General features: G+C 40.8%; 1 protein-coding gene across 3 annotated transcripts in view; it reads left to right on the top strand.

Annotated features, from left to right (window-relative positions):
* PHLPP2 (PH domain and leucine rich repeat protein phosphatase 2) overlaps positions 1-17,332 on the top strand; it is a 76,600-nt gene that overhangs the window by 50,707 nt on the left and 8,561 nt on the right. For all 3 annotated transcript variants that reach the window (XM_082712319.1, XM_082712320.1, XM_082712318.1), the window contains 8 exons: positions 2,488-2,548; positions 5,945-6,040; positions 7,841-7,996; positions 10,797-10,997; positions 14,399-14,561; positions 14,778-14,908; positions 15,534-15,644; positions 16,445-16,639. In XM_082712319.1, coding sequence (XP_082568445.1) covers positions 2,488-2,548; positions 5,945-6,040; positions 7,841-7,996; positions 10,797-10,997; positions 14,399-14,561; positions 14,778-14,908; positions 15,534-15,644; positions 16,445-16,639 — 1,114 coding nt within the window. The remainder of the gene's footprint in view (positions 1-2,487; positions 2,549-5,944; positions 6,041-7,840; positions 7,997-10,796; positions 10,998-14,398; positions 14,562-14,777; positions 14,909-15,533; positions 15,645-16,444; positions 16,640-17,332) is intronic.

The raw sequence follows: 17,332 nt of genomic DNA, 5'->3' as shown, positions 1-17,332 counted from the left end.
AATATTTTTAGGTGTAAAAGATCCCGTATTTGTTGGGGCCATTCTTTTTATGGAGTTTTCTTTACCAAGGAAATTATAATTACTTTTTCTGTACTAAGGAAGGGATGGGGGAAAATGTTGAGTATCACTAAGTGTCAAAGAGTGCAAATTTTGATAATGCCATTGTATACTCAACAAATTAAAAAAAAATACTATGAAGTATTTGAAGATGTGGAGAAGCAGCTCTCACACATTGTCAGTGAGAGAGTCATTTGGTAAAACCCCTTGGGAGAGCAATTAGACAGTGTTAAAAGAAGTCAAAGATGCGTGTAGCCCATATTCTGACAGTTTCTCCATTTGGGATATCTCCCGGAAGTCCTCACATGTGCATAAGGTGATGTTCCTTACGGTGAAAAAAAAAGTAAGAAAAAAAATATGACTATTGATAGGAAGACATATTTATACAATAGAATGTTGCACAGCAATGGAAATGAATGCCCTGAAGCTCTCTGTGTTAATCTGGGCAAATCTTAGAAACGTTATTGGGGATGGGGGGAGCATAATTATATGTATACCAAGATAGTTGCTATCAGATTTTCAGACACACAGAAATGTTGTTTCCTTAGCTATATGTATGCCATAGCAGTATAAAAGTACCCATAGGAGAGAGAAAAATCCTATTCAAAATGATGTTTACCTCTTGGTATGTGCAGTATTTTAATTCTTTGAAAAGTCTGTATATAAGGCAGAATGTGAAGATCCATTAAAAACTGGATAGTGGGTGGATGACTGTTCATTATTCTCTTTTCTGAATTTCTAAAATACATTTTTAGGATAAAAGACAAGGACTTCTCTTTTCATTTCCTTTATCATGCTAGAGAAGTTTCAAATTGAAGCTTAGATTAATAGCTTAGGTCCAAACAGTGTCACAGCTGATGAGTGTCCACTTGTGCTGTTTATAGATATTACTGTGAGATGATAGTCTGTCTTTTGTCATGTAAATACTTGTTTTCAGGCCCATTCTATATTCTCAATGTATCTAGAGAATCTGAATGAGTGGCCCTGCTGGAAAAGGACTCATTGATGTACACCCTGTCTTAGGGACTGATTTTTCTCTCACGGTGCCCTACTAAATGTGGCTTGCTTGAAGTTAGCAACTTAAGGAACCCTTAAGTTCTACAACCTGGAAGAATTTATACCAACACTTGCAGTTCTGATGCCTCAAAAGTAAAGAACTCGGGGCACCTGTGTGGCTCAGTGGGTTAAAGCCTCTGCCTTCGGCTCAGGTCATGATCCCAGCGTCCTGGGATCGAGCCCCGCATCGGGCTCTCTGCTCTGCGGGGAGCCTGCTTCCTCCTCTCTCTCTGCCTGCCTCTCTGCCTACTTGTGATCTCTGTCTGTCAAATAAATAAAATCTTAAAAAAAAAAAAAAAAGTAAAGAACTCAGCTTTGCAAAAGAGGTTATCCAAGTTCCCTTAGGAAAAGGAAAAGGCACTCAGCCTCACTGGCCATCACGGATATGCAAATTGAAACCCCAGCATGACACCGCTGCTCACCTAACAGAGTGACTAGAACAGAAAAGACTGAAAATGCCAGCATCTGCTGTTGTGGGTGTAAATCAGTGCAACCACTGATTTACTGGAAAACCAAAGAATTGTCTACTCACTCTCTTGCTCTCCTATCTTATGGTATGTCTGTGTCCACAAAAGACATGGACAAAAATGTTCATGGAAGCAGTATTCATAATTTCATAGTGACCCCAAACTGTAAAAGATTTCAATGCCTACCAACTCTAAAATGGTTAAATAAATTGTGGTATACTTACATAAAAAATTTGATATGGCCATGAGAATGAGTGAACTACAGCCATATGTAGTAATAGCACCAAATCTCCCAGTCACGATGTGGAGGAAATAAAGCCAGACAGAAAATTATGCAGGCTGTGTGTATTTATATGGATACGTAAAAATGATCTGTGGTATTTGGAGTCAGGGTAGGGTTGCCCAGCTGGGGAGTGACCCCAGCTGGGGTCTTGGGGGCAGCTGGTAAGGTGCTGTTTCTTGATCTGGGTACTGGTTACCCCATTGGGTTCTGTTTGTAAAAATTCGTTGATCTATACACTTAAGATTGTTTAAGTTAAATACAGTTTACTGTATTTATGTTTTACTTTAAAAGTTAAAATATTGCCAGTAAAAATCCAATTATTAATTTTTTTTTTAAGTTTAAGAGCTAAGTAGTCACTATTGACATTTAACAACTGCCTGAGCTAATGTGAATTCAGACCAGTACATAGGATCCTTCTATTAGTTGTTTTATTTGGTTTTAAGATCAGGATCAGGTAGTCAAAGTTAGTCATTGCAAGTTACCCAGGTTTTTGTCTTCAGTCCATCTCAGTAGATGACATCAGTTTTCTCCCTGCTGATCTCACGGAGCCACTTTGCCCTTGATTACTCTCAGTTACTTTCTTCTTTGGAGAGTGTCACTAACACCTGTTTGTTTTTTTATTAGGGCTGACAGCAGTGAATGTCTATCCAGTACCCAGTCAACTCACTTCTCTAGAACTTTCCCGGTGAGTGTGTCGCATGAGAGTGGTGCTTATTTGATTCTTAATGTTTAAGAGATAGATGTGGATACTTTGGTGGTTTTGAGGTATAAGAGATCTAAGTACATGGAAATTTTGGATAGCCTGGAGAGGGGAGAATGGATGAGAGGAGGAATACTTTTAATTGCCATGCCGTCTATTTCAAGGGAAGGTCCTTTTGAAACAGAAAGGTGCCTATGAATTATTCTTAAAGTCGGGGAATTTAGAATGAGGTGCAAACAAAGAAGATCTTTTATCTTCTTTGTGGCAATGATTTCCTTTTTGCTGATTGAAATCAGATAATTCTTGGTTTTTAATGACTTATTTTAAATTTTTCTTCTCTTAATTATTTGGTATTCTTATGACTCATGTTGGTCTGATGGTCAGAGAAATATTAATTATATATCAATGATATTTTATTGATGGGCAAGAACAAATATAAAGGTATGCTTCCTTCCCTTCATTTTTAACACTGTTGGGCATTCAGGATTCAGTGGTTGAGTTTTATGGTCTGGTGGAGAGTTTGACAACCAAACAGAGAATTACAGGGTAGCTTCTTAAATGCTGTGATCATGGAGTGATAGAGCAGGCAGAAGGTGGACGGGGTCCTGTATGGTTAGCGTCAAAGATTAAATGAGATACTAAATGCAGAAGATTTGTATGGTGCCTGGCACAAAATATCTTTCAGGAAATAGTAACTCTTAGAGCCAGGTTTCTTTTTGTTGTTACTTTGTTACCATTATTATTAAGCTGTTGTTCTAGATTCCTTTCCATCCCCTTCTTTCTGTTATATCTTCTCAGCAAAACCACAGCATGGGTCAATACTAAGATTTACCTTCTCCTCCGGGCTTGATCATCGCTAAAGAAAATCATACGGACATCACTGTAAAATCACAGTTTCCAACCTCAGCTGGAGCTGATCAGTCTTTTCTCTTGTCGGGTCCTTCCAGTGTCCTGGGCATCTGCTCCACATGGCTTGGCTTCCCTCCGCTGCTCTGCCCCCCTTCTCCTGTGCTCCAGAGCTTAGCTCCTCACTGGATTGGGAAAATCGAGATCATCTTAGGCCATCTCCCTCAGCTTCCTCCCACCTTGCTTGAAGGCATGTAGATTGACATCCATTCTCCACTTCTTTCCTCTGTTCGGGTCCAGGCCGGCCTCTTGGGCTGGACCAGCAGCTGCTCCCCTGCTCCACACCTGGCTCTGTGAGACCACTTCCCCCCCTCCCTCGTGTGTGGTCGTGGTCTTCCCTCTTCTCCATCCACTCACACTCACACCTTGTCTGTCTTAAAAAACACAGCTACTTGCAGCCCCTCTAGGTCTTACCTAATTCTTCACATTCCCTTTTTGTCCAAATTTCTCAGTAAGTATGTTCATTTGTTGGCTCAGTTTCCTCGGTTCCCATTCGTTTATTCCGTCACAGCTTGCTTTCAGCCTTCTCATATGGAACTGCTTTATGTCGACACTGTCATTCCTGCTCTCTTTTCTTCAAGCATGCTTTTTCCTCAGCTGGCTAATACAACCAGATTTTTTTCATGAGGCTTCGACCCCTCCTGTCTCCTGCGCACTCTTCTTCCTCAGCCAGCCTTTTACAGGTTCCTTATTGGCTCTGCCTTTGCCTGCTACATTCTCATGCGACAGAGTCTCATTTACTCCATTAGTTCAGCTACACTTGGTGTCAACATCACCTAGATTGCCTGTCCCGCCCCTTCCAGCCTCAGACCCATGTGTCCAGTTGCGCATTAGGGATTTTTGACCTGCCCGTCTACAAGTACTTCACACATGTGCCAAGTGAAACTCCTTATTCATTCCTCCAACCCTAGCTTAGCTTGTTGTCTTATGTCTGCTTCAGCTTTTGGGATTATCATAAGATAGTCCTATCAGATGGACACCACTTGCAACTTATATTTCCAACCTCTTTTGGAGCCTACCAGTCCTTTCTCGGGATATGATTTTTCTCCCTAGATGAAAAGCCTGAAAATAATTTTTTATTCTTCTGCTCTACTCCCATGTCTAATTCATCTCCCAGTTGCTTTGATTTTTGTCTCTTAGATATTTCTGGAATCCCTCCCCTCCTTTCCTTTTGTCTTACCACCCACTTGGGCCCATACCATGTCTTGTCTGGAAATCTGTAGCAGCTTCCTTTTACTAAAAAAAAGCACCTCAGCCAGACCTCTGAGTAGCCACAGGGTGAGCTCTTGAAGGTACAACACGGACTGTGTCTTCCTACTGCTTACAGACCCTTCAGTGATCCTCCTGTCCCTGCAGGATAAAGTCACAATCTTCTAGACATGATTTACATCTCTCCAGCTTGTTTCCTCCCCCTTGGCTCCATATTTGCTGCTGGCCTCACCAGACTGCCGATTATTCCTCACATACACCATGCCCTTTCTTTTCTTCTTGCTGCTCTACCGCATGTTGTCACCTCTTGCTTAGTGTGACTTTGTCATCTTGGGTCAGTGTACAACATTCTTGGGACGCCTGAGTGGCTCAGTTGATTAAGCAGCTGCCTTTAGCTCGGGTCATCATCCCGGCGTCATGGGATCGAGTCCTGCATCGGGCTCCTTGTTCCTCAGGGAGCCTGCTTCTCCCTCTGACTCTGCCTGCCACTCTGTCTGCCTGTGCTTGCTCTCACTCACTCTCTCTCTGACAAATAAATAAATAAAATCTTTAAAAAAAAAAATGTACAACATTCTTCAGGTTCTAACCCAGATGTCATGTGTGTTGGGGGAGCTGGCCCTGGTCCACGTCGGGCAGAGTGCTCCCTTCGCTTGGCTGTTGTAGCAGTATCTGCTTCTTCCTGCCTCATGATGTGATCTGTCCATCAGTAGATTCTTTGAGCCTTTGCGAAGCTAAGTATCATCTGAACCTTGAATTCCTTGTGCTGACTATCTGCTGGGTGGCCTGGACTCACGTTGTAAATGACTTGAAGCTTCTGCCACCACTTACCTTCTGTCCCCACTTCCTCACCTGTGTATTCACTTGGTTCATTTTCTCTACAGTTTTCCTTCTCTTCTCCTCCAGTCATTTATTACCTGTGCAAATCCTACTCATCTTTGAAAGTTTGTTTAGAATGCCACTGATTTCATTGTCTTACCTTCACCCATCTCTCTACTCTGTGCTTTCCTTGGTGCTCGGAGCCTCGGTGTCTTCTTTGAGCAGGTAGCATAATTGGTGGAATATAATACATGTTCATGTGTTTGTCTCTCTTCCTATCAACAGCATTCATTGAGCACCTTCCATATTCCAGGTGGCGTGCTAGGGATGCTTTGGGGAGAGTGCTTCTGCCCTCAAGGCACTCACAGGCTGGTCAACAGATATATTACAGACTAGTGAAATGAGTTCCACTTGTCATCTTCAGCGATGCCTTTTAATTATTTTCTGTAGAAACCTGCTAGAGTGTGTCCCTGACTGGGCCTGTGAAGCAAAGAAGATGGAAATATTAGATGTGAGCTATAATCTTCTGACAGAGGTTCCCTTGAGGTACGTGTGTTTGTATGCATCTGTAATTCTTTTCCTAGGTTTGGGTTGCCCCCCACCCTTTTTTTTTTTCAAGATTTTATTTATTTATTTGAGAGAGAGACAGAACGGGAGGGGCAGAGGGAGAAGCAGATTCCCCAAGCAGTGTACTTGACTTGGGACTCCGTCCCAGGACCCTGGGATCACAACCAGAGCCAAAGTCAGACACTTAATCGACCGAGCCACCCAGATGCCCCTTGGGTTGCCTTTCAAAAGTTTTTCATTCTTTTTTTGTTGTTGTTGTTAAATATTGAGTACTTGCTGAGTGCAGGGCAGTGTGAAGTGTGGTAAGGAATACAGTGATGGCTAATGCCCAGTGTTGGCCTGCATGGAACTGGTAAGTGGATAGTTGGGGTGGCTTGTGCACAGATAACTGTGATAAAATGTAACAGGAGTTATTGGCATAGATCAGGGACTTGATTATGGTAATAGATCATTTGTATTGGATAAGCTATTAGGAGATGAGTAATATTCTAAGAATCTCAATTTTATTATCTTATTAATCCTTTAACCACGTTATTAGATAGACACTTATTCTCATCTCACAAATGAGGGAATAAGGGCCTGTAGTGGTTCGGTAGCTTGCCCAAGGTCACACTTGACGAGGAAATGATGGGAGCTGACATTTGAGTGTAGTTGCTCTTAATCTGAAGCCCTCACTCTTCATCATTACGCTGTATGAATCAGATGTTTTAGAAATTCACAACTTTCAATGGTTAGAGAATGCTTCATGAGGGATTTGCATATTCAGAAAGACCTTTTTACAACATGGTAAGATTTCTGTGTGTGGAGGGGGACAGGAGGAGATACTAGGAATGAGGGAATGGAATATTCAGAAGCACTGAGGTGTAAAATATGTAGTTGTACCTACTGGAGTCTTTAAAATAAACTAGAGGCTTGCAGCATAGTAGGTGTGAACGCAGCCTTTGGAATCAGACCTTAGTTCTAGTCCCGACGATACGATTTCCCACATTCAGTGTGAGATCTTTGGGAAATCGAAGTCCCTTAACCCTTCTGAACTTAATAGTTAAATTGGCTTGGCACATTTTAAACTCTAAATAAGTAGTAGTTTTTGTTATAATAAATGTTTTTATTTATTACATTCAGTTACAGTTGACCTTTGAACAGTGTGGAGGTTATGGGTCCTGGACCCCGCTTAGTTGAAAATCCACATGTAACTTTTGACTCCCCACCCCCGTAAAAATCAGAGCCTACTGTTGACCAGAAGCCTTACTGATCACATAAACAGTTGTGTTTTGTGTGTTATATGTATCTTATACTCTATTCTTAAAGTAAGCTAGAGAAAACCTCGTTCAAGAAAGTCATGAGGAATAGAAAATACATTTACAGTACTCTGTTGCCTTTATTAAAAAAAAAATCTGCACATAAATGGACCTATGCAATTCAAATCCATGTTGTTCAAGAATAAACTGTGTTAATAAACTCATTGAATTTTGGTGCTGTCTAGACTTAAAATATGAATCAATTTATTCTAGAAATTGCTTTTGTTTGTTTGTTTAGATCTGTGTTGTTTGCTTTCATTAAGTCACCTTTTTCCAAAATGACCTTAAAATGACTTGCTGGTGGGTGGTGGGTAAGCATATGCTCGTGGCCGTCCTTTTGGCTCAGGTGCTTGCCAGTGAGGAGACTGTCTAGAATAGACATCTATTAGTTTACTGATTTCAGGGAGATGGCCAACAGTATACTCAGAAACTGTGATTTAAGAAAGATTTTTCATTTGTTTCTTTGTACTGTTGCCCTTAGAATCCTTAGTAGCTTGAGTCTCAGAAAGCTAACGGTGGGGCACAACCAGGTGCAGAGCCTCCCGGTGCTGGCGGAGCACATCCCTTTGGAGGCGCTGGATATTCAGCATAACCTGCTCACCAGGCTGCCAGATACGCTCTTCTCCAAGGCCTTAAAGTAAGTGCCACAGCGTTTATTGAAAAGAGAGTCATCAATACAAACAGTATTGAATTGTCATTGGCGTGACCTTTGGAACTCTATTTACAGTGTTTGCCGTGTGGTCCAACTATAGGTGGGGATTGACTTATATGAGTAGTTTATAGGAAATGAAACATGGCGTGTATTCTTTAACTCAGGAGTTGAAATAACCATCAAATGGTGAAGAAGTTTTAGTGTTGCAAACAATTTCAAGCAGCTTGGGAAATTTCAAACAGGCTTTCATCTCCGAAAATGAATACATTTATGACCTCTTAAAGAAAAATTACAGCATTCTGATAAAGCTTTCTTGGGCAATTTTCAGCTTTTGCATGTGGGAGAAAAGAACATATCAGTAAAGTTAATTTAGTTTTTGCTTCTTGCTTTACCAAGCTATCATCAAGTTATATTCTTAATGTGCAGTGCTTTTTTACTACCTACTTTGAAAACTGTGCATTTAAAGGTAACTTTGTTCCAAAAGGTGTTTTTTTGTGTTTTCATTGTAAATTAACAAGTAGATAGTGTGTTTTCCTATTACTTCCTGCAATCAGGTTTATTTTATGCATATGTTACCATTAAGTGAAAACTCGTTTTAATTATAGTCTTCTGCTCTATTGTCTTCAGTTCAGAGATCGAGAAAACAGAGATGAGCATTAGTTATTTAACATAAAGCTCTAGGATACATATGAAAAGCATTTAGCTCACAAGTGTCTGGCTTACTCTTTGGCAGTTTATGTATTTCTAAATGTATAATATACTTGTTTGGATTTTCGTCAAAAAAAATCTTTGGAAATTCTATAAAATATTTGAGGGCATTTTCTTTTAGGAAAGCTTATATGGGATTTTACTGCAGTAACATTTAACTTGTTAATTAATAAATATTTGTTAGTAATGCATAACACTGCATTTAGCTCTTTTTTTTTTTTTTTAAGATTTTGTTTATTTATTTGACACATAGAGAGAGATCACAAGTAGGCAGAGAGGCAGGTGGTGGAGTTGGGGGGGAAGCAGGTTCCCCGCCGAGCAGAGAACCCGATGTGGGGCTCGATCCCAGGACCCTGAGACCATGACCTGAGCCGAAGGCAGAAGCTTTAACCCACTGAGCCAACCAGGTGCCCGGTCTTTTCTTTTTTAGCGAGAGGAGGAAGGGTAGTGGGAGAGAGAATCTTGAGCAGGCTCCATGCCCAGCATAAGCCCATCACAGGGCTTGATCTCACAACCCTGAGGTCATGACTTGAGCTAAAATCAAGAGTTGGATGCTTAACTTGACTTGAGTCACCCTCTTTTTTTTTTTTTTTTTTTAAGATATTATTATGAAGGAATTTCTGTACCCAATGTGGGGTTAAACCCACAACCCCAATATCAAGGGTCAGATGCTTAACTGACTGAGCCACCCAGGTGCTCTCTTTGTTGTTGCTGTTGTTCAAGTTTTTATTGTTAAGCAATCTCTACACCTAACATGGATCTTGAACCCACAGCCCCAGGATCAAGAATCGCACATGCCACAGCCACCTGGGCGCCCCACTGCATTTAGTTCTTTTTTTTTTTTTCCTCCCCGTTGCATTTAGTTCTAATGACAGTCTGAATAAAATTAGTTTACAACCTTAGAATCTGTAGTAAGGAAGCTACTTAGTAGCTATAGCAAACTGTCAATGATATTAATTTTTTTTTTTTTTAAGATTTTATTTATTTATTTGAAAGACGGAGATCACAAGTAGGCAGAGAGGCAGGCAGAGAGAGAGAGAGAGGGAAGCAGGCTTCCTGCAGAGCAGGGAGCCTGATGCGGGGCTCGATCCCAGGACCCTGAGATCATGACCCGAGCCAAAGGCAGCAGCCCAAACCACTGAGCCACCCAGGCGCCCCAATGATATTAATTTAATACTAACTCTGCACAGAGCATTTTCGGGACATATAAAGACATACACATATTAACAGTACCCTCAACAACTAAAAAGCTAATTAGGGATGTGAATCACATAATATGAAGAAGACTTAACACACAACAAGGTTAACAATAATAGCTGTCTTTTATTAAGCATGTTCTGTATATATCAAACACTATGCTAGGCAAATTTAAAAAAAAATCATACCATATGTTATCTGTTAGATTGGTGGAGATTAAAATGAATTATGATACTCAGTGATGACAAAGGATTGAGCAAACTGACTTTCTTATATCCTTCTTGTGGAAGGTATAACTTGATAAAGCTTTTCTGGAGCTCAGTTTGACAATGCATATAACCCAAATCTTAAAGGTGAATGTATCTTTTGACCCTATAAATTCTGCTTCTGGGAATATAGCCTAAAGAAATAATTAGATAAGGACACAAAGTTGCTCATTATGATGTCTATAATTGCAAATAGGTGCCAACAGCCTATAAGCCCATCATTAGGGGACTGTCAGGGAATTTTCTAAATAAATACGATCCTATTATCATCAGACCAAAACTTCCCTGAAGGGTGTCTTCACCATTGATAAATTTGTAAACATGAGATTCAACAACACCTTTTCTGTGGACAACAGACAGTAAAAGATGAAACTAGGTTAGAATCAGGCCACTGCAGAAGCCTGGGAACATAAGCAAACCTAAATTCTTTGCTCTCTGCTTGGCTTGCATGAGTTGAATAAAAGGAACTTTGGTTCGGTGGATAGAATCAATTAGAAAAAACCCCTGGAGGAATTGACTTGTGTCAGAAGTTTGGGAGCAGTGTCCCACAGTGAGATGGGATGATGGTAACAAATAGCCTGAAAGGAAATGGTGATTTCTGTGTGTTGTGTCAGTCTCAGATACTTGAATGCATCTGCAAACAGTCTGGAATCTTTGCCATCTGCTGGCGCTGGAGAGGAGAGTCTGAGTGCTCTGCAGCTGCTCTATCTGACCAACAACCTCCTGACAGACCAGTGTGTGCCTGTTCTGGTGGGCCACCCGCACCTGCGGATCCTGCATCTTGCCAACAACCAGCTACAGACCTTTCCTGCAAGGTGAGCAAGTGTACCCGCTGGTCATTTCAGACACTTAGGGTGAAATCTGGATTTACCAGTCTACCTTAGAGTTATCATACTGGAGGCTCTTGCTTTGTGTTGAGCAACTTTCTGGTGCTGTGTTTCCACTAGTTGAATGAGAAAATCTGTATCCAGTTGTTAAATATCAGTAATGAGAGAAGTTGTAGATAAAATGTATTTAATTCTTTGTTCTAAGTACTTAATAATGGTCTCAGAATTTTCAACCTTTAAAAGTACTGGCCTAAGAAATATATTCTGAAAACAATGTTTTCTTTTCCCTTGTCAGCTCTGTTTTATAATATATTGTTGAGTCCATTAATTTATTCTTTATATATATATAATATATTATATGTATATTATATATAGTATATCTACTTTATGTCAAGTTCTCCATAAGTACTGGGAAACAGTGGTTAGGTAACAGTCTCTGTCATCATTACAGTAACTTACTGTCAAGCTGGGGACACAGACAAGTAATGGGCAGTTGCAGTACAGTGTAACAAATGCGGGATGTCAAGATTACACACAGGTAGCTTGCTGCACTGGACGGTGCCTGGGCATGGGGTTGCCCTCCAGGAGGAAGAGATGAATAGTAGTTAGCCAGACTCTACCCACAAGGAAACATAACAGAGCTATTTAATGCTGTTAAAGTTTTAAACAGTATCAGTAGAGAAATCATTATTTTCCAAAATATATTTGATTAAAAGATTTTGGAAAATTTGATGCCAGAAGAATCTATACCATGAAAGTCGTCATTAAAGAAATGATGTTTTCTTTTTTTTTTTTAAGAGTTTATTTATTTGACAGAGAGATCACAAGTAGGCAGAGAGGCAGGCAGAGAGAGAGGGGGAAGCAGGCTCCCCTCTGAGCAGAAAGCCTGACGTGGGGCTCAATCCCAGGACCCTGAGATCATGACCCAGGCCAAAGGCAGAGGCTCAACCCGTTGAAACACCCAGGTGCCCCCAAAATTATGTTTTCAAAAATGACGCCAATAGGGAAATGATGTTTGATATAATTTGAATGAAATTATATGTATCATATAAAATTATGTTTGCTGTAATTTGAAATTATGTTTGATATAATTTGAAAACCAAACTATTTATTTTGATACTCTAATTTTATTTTATAGATTTTTCTTAGAAATGTGATAAACTTGGGGTGCCTGGGTGGCTCAGTCATTAATGGTCTGCCTTCAGCTCGGGTAATGATCCCAGGGTCCTGGAATTGAGCCCCACACTGGGCTCCCTGCCAAGCAGGGAGCATTTCCCTCTCCCACTCCCCCTGCTTGTGTTCCCTCTCTCGCTGTGTCTCTGTCAAATAAATAAATAAAATCCTTTTTAAAAAGAGAGAGAGAAATGTGATAAACTTCAAAAAACTCATAGAGATCATAGATTTTGTGAATGTTTATGAAATGAGGTATTTGCAGCTTATAAAAGACAAACAGGATGAACTTGATGGCTTCCTAAAAGAATTTGAACAATGGCTTTTTAAGTGAAGGCAGAAACTTGGGGCACCTGGGTGGCTCAGTCGGTTGAGCATCTTCCTTCAGCTCAGTCATGATCTTGGGGTCCTAGGATCAAGCCTTACGTCCCCTGAGCAGGGAGTCTGATTCTCTCTCTCTCAAATAAATAAAATCTTAAAAAAAAAAGTGAAGGCAGAATCTTAATTTCAGCATGTGAGAGGTCTCTTGAAATCCTATCAGATTAATTCCGTTGGCCTCAGATACGTTCCTGTAAAGTGGAAACAACAGACCATTGACAAGTCATACTGGTTTTTTGAAGCTTTTGGGAGATAGCGGATGGAATGCTCTGAAGCAGATGAATTCCTCTTAATCTGATGACATTCTTATTGGACGCATTAAAAGCAGACTGATACAGAACTTAAAATACCTCAAAGATTATGAAAATAGGTTAGAAGATAAAAAGTAATAGGAGATTACACAAAATTAGAGTATTCCGAATACAGATAATAAAACTAAATGGAATTTAGGAGCAGTATGTTAAAGAAAATGTTCTACACTGAATCATAAACCCACTAACAAGTCATCTCCTGAGCAGTGTTTAATTACACAGGCGTAGTCCAAATCTTCTGTTTCTTTTGGACTGCTTTTTCAGAAACTAATGTAGCTCTGGGTGCCCAGTAAGAGGCTGGCTGAAATAGGAATGCTACATTATTATTTACAAATTAGATCTAAGCAGGGAGTAGTATAAAAGTAAAGCATGAGATTTGGACAGGAGAACATTTTTAAAATGTTAATTTGTTAATTTTAAAATGTTAAATTGTTAAGTTAAAAAAACAAATTATTAAACATATATAACATTTTTTACTTTGAAAAATATAGTTTACGGCATTAAAAAAGACAAGAAAGAATACCCTCCACCAGACTGTTACGAGAGATTATCTCTGGTAGTAGGATTAAAAGATTTTTTTTCTGTTTATTTCTACTTTTCAGTTTTTTTTCAATGAGTATGTATTACTATTATAGTAGGAAAGAAAACAATTTGAATTTACTGAACTTATTTGAAAGTATCTATGAATTTTCTAGCAATAGAAATTATTTATGATACATGGAAAGGGCAGGAGATAAATTTTATGTAAAACAAATATGCAAATGAAAATTCTGCATATGCATCTCATTTAGCAGAAACAGTAATTTCAGATTGGTGGTATTATTTTATTTATTTTATAAACTTCCTCTTCACATTATAGGACTTTATTTTTATAATTTTTTAATTAATTATAAACAGAACAGTTTGTAATAATTTAGGTAAAGATGTTAGGCTGTCTGAAGATACTTTGCTTGCTGTGTAAAAGCTTTGCTTAGGCCCACAGAACAGTGAGTCACTCACATCATAGTCCCTGGCACGTCGGGGCGTGCAGAGCAAGCCCTCCTGAGATGTCTACTGAAGGTGGACTATGTGACGCACAGCTAGCTGTAGAGACTTAGCCCTGAAAGGAATCTTAGCGATGATTTAGTACAACTTGTTCATTTCATTGCTGAGGATGCCCGCTGACATTAGATTGTGTGGTATTTTGCAGCTAGTTAGCAAAAGCCAAGCTAGATCCATGGTAATCCACTCACCACAGGCCAGTGCGGATTGAGCCTCTTCCCTGTAAGTCAGATAACAGAAAGATGTTCATACCCACCAGATCCAAGAGCTGTAAGAGAAGCAAGGGAAGCTTCCGGCCTTGGAACCCAGTGAGAGACAGATGAGGCTGAGATCTGGGGAGCAGTCACCTTGGGGAGCTGTTCCCTTTGCTGGCGTCTGGCTGTTTCATTCTGAGCGGCTCTCTGGCAGTGGACCAGGCCGCCGCTGTCACACTGGCTTGGTGGCTGCCTCCTGTGAATGCAGTGTGCTATGTGGTTGTTTCTTTTTCAGCAAACTAAATAAATTGGAGCAGTTGGAAGAACTGAACCTAAGTGGCAACAAGCTTAAAACCATTCCCACGACCATAGCCAACTGCAAAAGGCTTCACACCCTTGTGGCGCACTCCAACAACATCAGTATTTTCCCAGAGATACTGCAGTTGCCTCAGATCCAGGTACTTTTCTGTGACGGAGCGGTGTCCTGCTGGGGAAACGGCAGGTCACTCTCTTCTCGTAGAGGAGAAGAAAGTGGCAGTTTGGGATCACAACAAATTTAATCGATTCCTGGGAAGAAATGATTTCCTTTGAGGGTATGGTAGGGGACTTTTAGGGATCTAAGAATTCACTGTCTGTGATGTATTTTCTCTTGATTTCCCCCATTTTCCTCTCAGTTTGTAGACCTAAGTTGCAATGACTTGACAGAAATCCTGATTCCCGAGGCTCTGCCTGCTACTTTACAAGACCTTGACCTGACTGGAAATACAAATCTGGTTCTGGAACACAAGACGCTGGACACATTTAGGTAGGAAAAATTTTGAAACTGAATCCACATGTGCTTTTAATTCCGTCAACCATGCCGGTGATCTCCTGTAGAGGTCTGTAGGGATCTTGATTCATTAAAGGAAATAAAATGAATTAGGCCATAGAGCCCCTCTGTTCTTTTACTTAATTCAGTTATGGATAGATATTCTATCCAGTAGACAGCCCATTTATATCGGAACTCAGCGTCATGGGTACTGCTCAGCCACACGCTGAATATCTGTACATAGACATTTTAGGTTTGGATTACACTGCATTACATCATCTAAGAGGTGATGCAACCTCACTCATTGTACCAAGCCTTCATTGTATCAGAATATTTAAGTAGACAGTTGGCTAAGGCTTGGAAATCTTTGGATGTGCTTGGTTTTTCATTGAAATGAACAGTACCAATTGCCACAAAATTTGGCCCCTATATCTTCCTCCAACCCTTTTTCTTTCTCCTCCTCCTTAGCCCATGGGTCAGCACACTACTTTCCTCGTTCTCTCTGGAGATGAGTCTTGACTGTCAGCAAATGATTTTATAAAAACACATGTTCATTGGGGATAGTTTTTGTGAAACACAGACGCCTATGTGGTCTCATCTTCCCTTCGTGCACTTTCCACAGCCATATCACCACCTTGAAAATTGACCAGAAACCTTTGCCAACCACCGATGCTACACTTACATCAACCTTCTGGAGCCATGGACTGGCTGAGATGGCAGGGCAGAGAAATAAGTGAGTATCTTGGCCATGGGGAAAAATTAAAAAGGTAGCCCCTGACATCTGATCTGGGGCTGAAAGCTGGGCCAAGTTGATTCCTGTGGGACATAAACACATCCTCGAATGCCAGCAGGAGAGAAGATCCCTCTGAGAGCATGGTGCCGTGAGACAAAACCAAGATGAATGCACAGTCCACAAAATACTAAACATCCCCTCTCACGGCTAAAACGGTGATTGCTACTTTCTCCTCACGCTAATCTTTCCGTATAGATCAGATTCACTGAGATACGCAGCCGTAGAACGACCCCACTTTCCGACGGCACCTAATCTTGGTTCACTTCATCAGCCCTTTCCCAAAATGACCCAACGAAAGCCCAAACCCTCTTGTGGCTTTTTTCTAGTACGCCCTTACCTGTTCACCCCAGAGTTCCGTGGTGGGCATTGTCCCTTGCTGTGAGGCGTAAGAAGCCTAGTTTACTCCGCTGTAGTTGTGCTCCTGGGGGTCTCTGGCTGAAGGATGTTGACCACACTGGTTCTTAATCACTACTAAAGGAAAACGTTGACTCTTCCCAGCCTTCAGCAGCACCGCAAAGCGAGTATGTACTGCCCATGAGTGTGCCTGAATTCCCCCGTTCCTTAGGACATCAGTTCTTTCAGGTGCTACTAATTACCTCATACTTTTTTCACATGTAGATTAGAATTTGCTACTGTTTTTTCCACCCGCAGTTCATACTTTTCAAAGAAGGCTACCTGGAGAAGATTCCTTTTTACCATAACTTGCTTTGATGGTTGTTTTTCTCCTGTTTGTGTTACAGGCTGTGTGTCTCTGCCCTGGCTGTGGATAGCTTTGCAGAGGGGGTGGGCGCGGTATACGGCATGTTTGACGGGGACCGGAACGAGGAGCTCCCTCGCCTGCTCCAGTGTACCATGGCGGACGTGCTTTTGGAAGAAGTGCAGCAGTCAACAAATGACATGGTGTTCATGGCTAACACCTTCTTGGTATCTCACAGGTAAGCAGGTGGGTTGAATAATCCCTAACTCGGTTCTACTTTTGGAACGTAAATCTCACTAAGCCAGAAGGGCAGGGTCTAAATTTATAGGTACAGGATCAAGATCTCACTTTGATCCTTCTGCTACGACTGTTCTCTGAACCAGCATGGAGAAATGTGGGGCCTTTGGTCCTTTATTTATTTATTTAGAGATTTTTATTTGACTCAGTGACCTACAAAAAGTTAATAAGCACTGATCAGATTTGTGTGTTTAGAATACTTCTTGTTTACCAGTTAATCAGCCACTTAAGGGCAAAAACTATATAGCCAAACTATTGAAAATCTCTTAGTAGCTAATATAGCCTCATGTACATTAGGTGGGCTGTGGAAAGGCCGTGCACAGATGAAAGGTTATAACCTTGTATCATCCAGGTTGAGATGGAATAGCCTGGAGCCCAAGTTGGTATTACCTCTCATTATAACACAAAGCAAAGACGTTGGGAAAGGAGTCTATTTTTCAGTAATGGACTTGAGCTAGGAACTTGGCAAAAGAAAGAGTTTGGGAAAGAGAACTCGGTTTATGAAGCACCCCCAAGAGCCAGGCAGAAGACCAGTCTGTCTTTCTCCTACCATATCTTTAACTTTCCAAACAAGCCAAAGAAATGGGTATTTGCTCAGAAAAATTACTCAGAGAAATATCTTGCTATGGATCTG

The sequence above is a fragment of the Mustela nivalis genome, assembly GCF_964662115.1.
Source record: "Mustela nivalis genome assembly, chromosome: 18".
Classification (NCBI taxonomy): domain Eukaryota; kingdom Metazoa; phylum Chordata; class Mammalia; order Carnivora; family Mustelidae; genus Mustela; species Mustela nivalis.
This window is presented reverse-complemented; position numbering and strand designations above follow the sequence as displayed.